The sequence below is a fragment of the Balaenoptera physalus genome, assembly GCF_965194825.1.
Source record: "Balaenoptera physalus genome assembly, chromosome: 10".
NCBI classification, from domain to species: domain Eukaryota; kingdom Metazoa; phylum Chordata; class Mammalia; order Artiodactyla; family Balaenopteridae; genus Balaenoptera; species Balaenoptera physalus.
Genome location: NC_138889.1, coordinates 101,579,980 through 101,589,538, shown reverse-complemented (window position 1 = coordinate 101,589,538; position 9,559 = coordinate 101,579,980). Strand labels below are relative to the sequence as shown.

Here is a 9,559-nt window from a genome sequence, read left to right as displayed (position 1 = left end):
ACAGAAAGCTAGCTCTGGCTGGTTCAATGTCCTCATGTACCAACAGGGAAACTGAGGCTCAGGGAGGGCAAGAGCCTTGTCTAGGGTCACACAGCAAGCTAGTCATTCAGGTTTCAGCTAGAATGTCAGAGACTCCCAAGCCCTGCACTCCCGTGGTCTATCCTGTCAAAAATCATCCCCTTTCCGTGTATTTTCTCTGTCATTATGCATAGATTTCATTGCATTTCCTTACTGCCCGTCTATTTTGTCTCGTTCCCGCCTCTAGGATGTACGTGTGGGAGATCGGGGACACGGTCTGCATTGTTCACACTATAGTAGCTGCTCAATAAGTATTTGCTGAGTGAATGAATTCGTGATCAAGATGAAATTGGGACTCATATTTCCTGGCTCCCAGGCCAGTGGGTTTTCCTGCATTTGCCGTCCCCAGAGCTCAGGAGATCCAGGAGTTCCGGAGACTGGCCTGGGAGTTTGAAGGAGCACCAAATGGCCAGGGGAGAAGGGGCTGCCGAGGGGGCTCTGCTTTAATGGTCAGAAGGCAGCTGGCCATTTGCTTTTGGTCAGATAAGCTGGGATGGGGAAGGGAGTGTGGCTGGAGGAAAGGGAGTGGGCCGGGCACCCCGCCTGCTTCCCTCGCCTGCCCTCCCCGCCTCCTCAGATGACACCACCAGCTGTGAGGGACACAGCTGCTGCCCCTCGGGAAGGGGAGAACAGGGCCCTGGTGCCCGGGGTGAGCTCCGAAGCTGAGTTCAAAGCAGACCTGTGAAGTGAGGGGGCTGCAGCGGGCAGCTGGGGGAGGAGGTGAGAAGTCAGCAAGGGGCAGAGAAAGGCAAGCCTCCGCTTTGATGTCCTGCACCCAGGCTTGGGGCCAGGTCTGGGCGAGGTTCAGCCTTTCCCCTCACCCCAAGCCCTTAGAGAGAGTCAACCGCCTTTCCTGTCCTCGAGGAGGCTGCTGAGGCAGGTCCCTGACCCCACCACACGCTACGTGCCCGAGTGCCGCGCCCAGCGCACAGGCGCACCCCGGGCGCACACAGGTCCTGCCTGCTCACCGGCAGCTCCACCCGAGCCGCAAGTGTGCGCGGTCACACCCGGCCCGGGCGCAGGGCCAAGCCACTCTCTGCCTTCTAGGCCAGGGACAACCCTGGAGGTGGGGTGGGCAAGGGCTGTGGAGTCACTGAACCCCCCAGCAGTCTGGGCGCTCCTCAAAGGGCCCACAGCAGGTCTGCGGCGCTGGTCTGCCAGGCTCGGCACAGTATCCCAAAGAAATCACCCAGGAGAGGGGCAAGTCCCCCGGGAAACCCGCTCGGCCTCTCCAGGGCCGGCCAACCCCGGTGGGGCGTGTGAGGACACTGGCCAAGGGTCTGGCCTTGCTGCTGCTTTGCCAGATGGCTCAGGGTAGATTATTCTGGCTCAGTGCAGCAAAAAGGTGCCCTTGTTAGTGCAGTAGAGCAGCCCTGCGGTGAAGACCCAATCTTTTCTATCCTTTTCCTGAGCGCATTCCTTTGGTTCTAACTAACTCAGCAGATATATACCAGTGCCAAGTTCAGGGGGGGACCGAAATGAAAAGCAGGCTCTGCTCAGGTACTCTCTGTCTGGAGAGGGCTAACTGCTGAGCCCTGGGGGCACGTAAGGTCAGCCTTCAGCTACTGGTCCCATTGATTAGACTTTCATCTTCTGTTTTGGGTGACCGGGCGCCTTGGGTGTCAGGCGGGGTGAGGAGGAGGGCTGGCAGATCCTGCTCCGTTCAGGCTGCCATCGCAGGGCATTGAGGCCATCTGGTTCCAGCTGCTTCTCGGCTGGGGGCCAGACCTTATCAGCACTCCACCCTCTCTGGCCCCAATCAATGGCCCCCTCCCAGCCTTGGCTCCCTATTCCCTCCCATCTCAGTGAGTCTGGTTCCTCTGGTGAGATTAAGTGCTTCTCTGAGTCAGAGAGCCTGGAGGCCAGAGGATTAAAGAGATGGAGCCGTCTCCTCTCCCAACAGGGTCTCTGGGCTCCTGTTCGGCTCGGAATTCAAGTGGGAGGAGCCAGGAACAGCTGGCCGATTTGGGGGACACTCTGGGCTCACTTGCTCACCTCCTTCTGTGTCCCTAACTGCAAAGGGCACAAGTGCCCACATCTTTCTGAGAAAACCACAGAAGCTCTGGATTCACTGGAAGTCTTGAATTTTTTTTTTTGGTCATTTAAAAAATTTATTTTGCATTTTCTTTTGTTTTCTTTTTTAATATCTTTATTGGAGTATAATTGCTTGACAATGTTGTGTTAGTTTCTGCTGTACAACAAAGTGAATCAGCTATATGTATACATATATCCCCATATCTCCTCTCTCTTGAGCCTCCTTCCATTTGGCCTTTATCTTGGAAGGGCCATCTCTTGTGACCTGACCTGAGCTGATTCCTGCACGACACCTAGGTCCCTTTTCATAGGTCAAGGTAACCATTGAAGAAGTCTAACATGGCTGAAGGTTAATCATTTTCACCCAAGCCTGCTGTCAGGTTATAATGACAGCCACTCTGCCACCTGCACAGTCTTCTGTTAGACAAACGTGCAGGAGCAAGCAGGCCCCAAGCAATTCCTACCCTGTGTATTGTGAGATCAAGGAAACCCCAGCTCTGGGTCCTATTGGGTGCCCGGACCACCATGTTGCAGACTGCCACGATTCCAGAGGCTGGTCCTGTTAACTTTCTACCTGGCATCAGGCAACTGGAAATCCTCTTTGGGAATAGCTGGTCGCAGGGCAGTTTCTAGATCAGGATAAGGTGCACAGACTATTGCCTGGCAGTGTCTTATACTCTGTTTAATCAAGAGTGGGGAGTATCTCGAACATATTTTAGTCAATCTATTTTTAATTTCACCCAAGAGAGCTTATTTCAAAGTAAACCACAGGTATCCTAGCACCATCCTACATTTTTATAATCTCTACAGATGGCAAATCCCCCAATTTAAAACGGGTTGGAGTTTTTTCTTTGGGAACGTAGTGGTTTAGTTCATAGACTCAAGACAGCCTTGGTTCAAATTCTGATTTGACCTTGGCCAAGTCACTTCACCTCCCTGTACCTCAGTTTCCTTACCTGTAAATTGAGATGAATGAGGGTACCTACTTTCTAAAGTGGTTCTGCTGATTAAAAGAGATCATGAAGACGTATAAAACAGAAAATGTTTAGAAGAATGTGTAGCACGAAGTAAGTGCTCAATACTTAATCCTCATGAGAAACACCAACATGTTCTCATGTGCACGTTGCCTTTAGGGAAAGGTCATCCGAGATCCTCAGGATCTTCCTTATCTCTCTCTGCCTCTCCTTTCTTGCATCTCCCCGTTACACTCTGAGGCTTTGGCCGTGCTTGTTTTCATTTCCCCATCTTTGCATTTTATGTTTCTTCCTCCTGGCCTATCCTTCCTGTTTTTCTGCCTCCTTCTATTCTGGGTAAGCTCCCGTTCAAAGAGCACCAACTGGGGGCCTGGGGACATGTTTTACTTGTCCTGCCCTCTTATTTAAAAAAAAAAAAAGGAACTAATTCCCCAAATTTACAAATCTGAAAACTTCTCATAAAATCTAGAATTTGAAATTATGTTGAAAAATCAGAAGGCATGGTCATGGTAGGTTCCACATTTCTGCGTGGCAAGCGGAGATTGGAGCCCAGGAGCCTTCCTCTTGATAGAGTATACGTGCTCCTCTTGCCAGTCTCCACCACTCCCTATTGTCTCAAACTGCTCGTTTTACCCATATACACTCTTAGCCTGGCCCTTGTGAGTATTTGAGTTTGGGGTCCCTGTTTTAAGACCTCTGGAGAAGATTTTCTGACTAACTCTTGCTTGAGATAACAGATTCTAATTCTGTAAGCCTTTTGCTTTGAATGTGGCCAAGACTCATCTCCGGATTTTGCTTCGTCTCACTCTTGCCCAACTTTAGATGGCCTTCTCCACTCTCGGGGCGGGGGGGTGCACATTTTAAATCTTATCTTGTGCATCATTCTCTCCTTCCTGCCCAGAGGTCCTGGAGACGCCAACAGACAGGGCCAAGTCAGTTTCTATGGGATTGTGCCCACAGCATCTACTCAATGGCTACCCCTTTTTCTGCCTCTTCCTTCAGTTATGACTTCCTGACCCCCACATGCCCTGCCTGGTCTATGTACGGCAGTAAGAACTCAGGGACCGAAATGTATCCGTGTTTTCACTGCATAGTAATTCAAACACCCGTTCTTCTATATATGGACTCCTCTTTTCACTCACTCCCTAATTCATCCATCCACTTACTTTTTCACTCAACAACCATTTAGTGACCACCTACTAGCTGCCAGGCAGTGAGTTAGGTGCTTGGAGAAGAAGAAAAGCAAACAACAAAAGCAAAACAAAATTTATCCTGTGAACTTGGGCAAGACATTTACCTTGCTCAGCCTCAGTTTCCCCATAGATTTAATGGCTTGATTAGAGATACTTTAGTCTGAGGATTCTTTCTTCTGTGACTCTCTCCTCGACCCTCTAAAACTTCCTGTGCCATCTGAAAACTGCATTCTGCTAACAGCTTATGAATCGTAGAGAAATCCCTCTATAACTGGGTCTATAGACCACAAACATCCCCACAGAGAGAGGGTCAAAGCCGAGGTGTAAAGGAGGAGGATGTGAGGGGAAGGATAGAGTGAAGTCTGCTCTGGGTGGGGCTGGGAGGGCGGGAGGGGAGGGTGGAGGACAGAGGAGACAGACCAGCCTACCAGGAGGGCATGCCAGAGGCTCAGACCATCCTGCGAAATCTCACACCCTCCTCGCCCCCTACCCTCCCCGGCTCCAGCTCAGGCTGGGTTTCAATCTGCATAATTTGCCCCATTTAGAGGGGCTGGGAGGGGGTGAGAACAGGAGGGTGCAGAGGACTGGGGAGGGGTTCTCCAAACACCAGAGGAAGCCAGAGGGAGAGAAACTGGGCCAGGAGGAGAGTAGGCTGCAAACCACAGATAACATTCTGCCCAGCACTGCAGGGGTCAATTTGGTCCACTTGCCCAGGGACAAGAAGGAAAAAAAAAAAAAGTGGGCTGTAACTTCAAGATCCTAAGACTCACAAGTGAGGGGCTGGTCTGGAGGTGGGAGGAGGGAGGGACAGCCAAGGAGGAGACAGAGACTCAGGAGGGCGCGAGGAAGTGTCTGAGCTGAGGCTGGGGCAGGGCAGGAGGGGGTGGAGGGAAGCCGGCAGGAGGGAGGCATCCTTCAGGGTCCAGAGGAGCCAGAGGCAGCTCCTCCCGCTGCTAGGAAGGGCTCTGGACACCTCCAGCCCTTCCCGCCTGCCCTCCGAGGCTCCAGCCAGCAGCTGAGGGCACTGGCTGAGTTGGCGTGACACAGCCACGGAGCTGGTACCCCCGGGACCCCCCTGCCCGACTTCGTTCCCCAGCATGGAGGAAGGTGGTGATTTCGACAACTACTACGGGGTAGACAACCAGTCTGAGTGTGAGTACGCCGACTGGAAGTCCTCGGGGGCCCTCATCCCTGCCATCTACATGCTGGTCTTCCTGCTGGGCACCACGGGCAACGGCCTGGTGCTCTGGACTGTGTTTCGGAGCAGCCGCGAGAAGAGGCGCTCGGCTGACATCTTCATCGCCAGCCTGGCGGTGGCCGACCTGACTTTCGTGGTGACCCTGCCGCTGTGGGCCACCTACACGTACCGAGACTACGACTGGCCCTTCGGCGCCTTCGCCTGCAAGCTCAGCAGCTATCTCATCTTCGTCAACATGTACGCCAGCGTCTTCTGCCTCACCGGCCTCAGCTTCGACCGCTACCTGGCCATCGTGAGGCCAGTGGCCAACGCTCGGCTGAGGCTGCGGGTCAGCGGGGCCGCGGCCACGGCCGTCCTGTGGGCGCTGGCCGCCCTCCTGGCCGTGCCGGTCATGGTGTTCCGCTCCACCGGCGCCATCCTCCACGTGGAGAACGGCACCAGGGTGCAGTGCTACATGGACTACTCCATGGTGGCCACCCCGAGCTCCGAGTGGGCCTGGGAGGTGGGCCTGGGCGTCTCGTCCACCGCCGTGGGCTTCGTGGTGCCCTTCACCATCATGCTGACCTGCTATTTCTTCATCGCCCAGACCATCGCGGGCCACTTCCGCAAGGAGCGCATCGAGGGCCTGCGGAAGCGGCGGCGGCTCTTGAGTATCATCGTGGTGCTGGTGGTGACCTTCGCCCTGTGCTGGATGCCCTACCACCTGGTGAAGACGCTCTACATGCTGGGCAGCCTGCTGCACTGGCCCTGTGACTTCGACATCTTCCTGCTGAACGTCTTCCCCTACTGCACCTGCATCAGCTACGTCAACAGCTGCCTCAACCCCTTCCTCTACGCCTTCTTCGACCTGCGCTTCCGCCAGGCCTGCGCCTCCGTGCTCTGCTGGGGACAGAGCAGGTGCGGGGGAGCCTCCCACAGCAGCAGCGGGGAGAAGTCGGCCAGCTACTCCTCCGGGCACAGCCAGGGGCCCGGCCCGGGCAGTGGGAAGGGCGGAGAGCCGACGCAGGAGAAATCCATCCCTTACAGCCAAGAGACCCTCGTGGTTGACTAGGGCTGGGATTCTGGGAGCCTGGTGCCCTCTGCCCAGCCCCAGCCTTTGCCCTTGCTCTCTGAAGGTCAGGTAGCCAGGGGCACCTTCTCTCTTGCACTTGACTCCTTTCCCTGCTCCCTGCCTCCTGCTTGCGTCTTGTCCCCCTTTTCCCTTTGCTCTGGTTCAGAGGTTTGTGGTTTAGTGGAGAGAGATTGAGCCCTGCAGACCCGGGCTCGGCGACTCAGTCTCTGTGAGACTGACCTTGCCCCAGTCTCTTAAACTCTCTGAGACTCAGTTTCTCTACATGTAGAAAATGGAGAAACTAAAATGATGTGTGTCCTGGCTCAGTAAAAGTTCATTTCCCCCCAGCATTTTTCTTGGATCTCCAGCTTTTTTCTCCCCCCTCATTTCCTTTTAGGTTTCTTGCCCCTCTTCCTCCCTCTGTTTCCCCCTTTCTCTCTGCAGTTTTCACTCAGAATCCTTACCTCCTGGCTCCCACCCCCTCTCCCATAGCTCGTCTTCCTCGTTCAGTCCCTCCTTTCCATTTTTACTTCTTTGTTCTGAAGGGCTCCTAAGGGTTAAGAATCCTGATGCTTGCAAACACTGCCCCTGTTCAAGCTCTTTGTCCTGTTCCCTGAGTGCCCTGGGAGGGAATGGGGGAATGGGAATGGGCCGGGCAGGAGGCGGGCTGGGTATCAGCAAAATTACTGCTCCCGTCTCTGCAGCTGGGGGCCCCAGAGCCTCCCTCCAAATTGGAGCGGTTTGCTGTCATTTCAGGCACTGGAGGTAGAGCCGTCCATGAAGGGGGCCTCCCTTCCTGCAGCCCTTCCATGATGCCAACTAGATATGCTTTCTACAGATTTCCTTAGACGCTTTTTTGCATCCTCCAGTTTCTGTGGGGACTGGAACGCAATGGGGTTGATGAAGCAGCAGGCTCCTTGGTTTCATGATATGAATGGGGAGCTGGGAAGGGAAAATGGAGAAAGAGGGGGAGTCTGCATTTAGTCTAACTGCTGCTTGGGTTCCCCCCCCCCACAAATCCTCATCCCTCCAACCTCCTCCAGAACCGTGAGCTGCAGTTCTCTCCCTGTCTCTCCACCCCATCTCGACATCTCCAGGATGTTTTTCTTGGGCACTGGTGTGAATGGGTGCCAAGGATCACTTTGGTGGGGGTGGGGCGCTTGCTTTGTGTGTGTACATATGTGTAAACAAGGATGAGCATCACATGAATAGCGGTGTGCCTGTGTCACTTGTCACTTGGATGAACTCACCCCCCCCCCCCACTCTCCAGGTCTCTGCTCTTCACCCAATATCCTTGAGGGAAGAATTTAGAATAAAAATGAGTCCACCCCCACTGGATTTGGGGGCTCTGACGGCTGGTCCGCGCTTTAAGAGAGAAGTCTGTGTTTGTGCCCAGGCTCCCCATAGGGACATCCCTTCCCAAAGCAGCTGGCGCCCAAAGCTTGGGGAAGTCTTGTGCCCTGGGTCCCTGTGCCGCTGTCCCTAGTTCTATGAGGGAAATGGGAGCTTCCCTTGACCCCTTTCCCAAGCCTGCCAACCTTGCTTTGAATTTGTAAGCATCTCCTTCATCACTATTTTTCCAGGGTCAGTAGCCCTCTTCCTAAAGGGGGACACCTGCTTGCCATGTGGTGGAAAGCACCGGGTGGGTTTTTTTCTCACCTCCCGTCAGAATCAGACCGCTTGGCTTCTTGGGGGGCTGGGAATGGGGACTGGAGACTGGTGGCATGGCAGCCACTCCGCCAGAGAGGCTTTGAGGATGAAGATGTTTGTGGGGCCTCTGTGCACCGAGCGCAGGGTGTGTGTATTCCGGGTTTTGTTCTTGGAGGACTCTGGACGTGAAGGACAAGACATGAGCCATGGAGGCAGGAAGAGCCCAGCTTGATGTCAGTGGACATCTTGACCTTGGATGGGATGGAGCCAGCTCTGGGAGCAGAGGGAGGGGAAGAAGGGAAGGGACTTATCTCGGCTTATTCTTCCCATCTCAGGCCAGAATCTTCCACAGACTCACTTTCTCAGTCCAGGGCTGTCCCCAAGGCATCCAGTCAAGGCTGGAGGAAGCTCCCAGAAGGGAAGAGGGTGCCCCCTGAGGCCCCATCGGTGATCCTGGACAGATGGTGGAGGAGGCTGCCGGCTGCCCCACTTGCCCCTTCTTTGGAATGTCTATGCTATTTTTTGACCCTGTTAGTCACTGCGGTTCATCAAATAAATCTTTTTGTGTGTGTGTGTAACTATTGTGTCCGAAGCCTTTTCTCACACTAGTGTCTTGGGATGAGGAAGGGACCCCTGGTTTGCAAATGTTATGGTGGGAAGTGGAGCGAATAGGCTGAGGGGAGCAGTGGGGAGAAGAGGACCTAAAAGGAGTCGAGTGGGAAACTGGAGAGGAAGCTGGGGGTGGGGGGAGAGAAGATGGAGAAAGTAGACACCAGAGAAGGGACAGGATGGGAGTGAGAACAGGGAAGACAGAGGAAATAAAGGGACAGGGAACAGCTAAGCTTTTGTGCTCTGAAAAGCCGTGGAATTGGTGGGCACACATGCTGGAGCCCAGAGCACGGGTCTAGGGGAGAAATACCAACATTTCTTCCCATGGAGGTAGACCTATCACTCATGCATTCATTTGCCCCTTTATTCATTTATCATCTGCTACTGACTCATTCATTCATTCACTCATTTCAGTATCACATGAGCATCCATTCCGTCCTCAGGTGGTCACCATCTTCCACAAAGACCTCCAGGTACTAATGATGTTTGCAGATGACCCCAAAGCAATCGCCATAGTAGAACAGAGAGTAACGTTTCACCACCATTCTCTCCTTGAACCATTGCAGCCCTCTGAGAGGGGCATTTTCACCTCACTTTGCTAATAAGGGAGTGGAGGCTCAGAGAGTTTGGTCAGGTACCTTGACCAAGGTTACACAGCGAGTACATGGAAGAACCAGGCCTGGAGACAGCTGCCTCTGTCCAACTCCAAAGCCCACGTTCTTAACCAGAATTTCTCCAAAAGTCCAAATGAGTCAGTGCCAGGTGGTTGGGA

The 9,559-nt window shown here is 53.9% G+C and overlaps 1 protein-coding gene across 1 annotated transcript; it reads left to right on the top strand.

Annotated features, from left to right (window-relative positions):
- Positions 1 to 4,722: 4,722 nt before the first annotated feature.
- Positions 4,723 to 8,756, top strand: APLNR (apelin receptor). Its single transcript, XM_082477393.1, has 2 exons — positions 4,723 to 6,592; positions 8,514 to 8,756. Exon 1 carries the CDS (start codon positions 5,377 to 5,379, stop codon positions 6,526 to 6,528), a length of 1,152 nt encoding a protein of 383 aa, XP_082333519.1. The 5' UTR covers positions 4,723 to 5,376; the 3' UTR covers positions 6,529 to 6,592; positions 8,514 to 8,756.
- The last annotated feature ends 803 nt before the right edge of the window (positions 8,757 to 9,559 follow it).

Bases quoted from the DNA above. Each gene is read 5' to 3' on its own strand.
- APLNR (XM_082477393.1), top strand. From the start codon at position 5,377: ATGGAGGAAGGTGGTGATTTCGACAACTACTACGGGGTAGACAACCAG.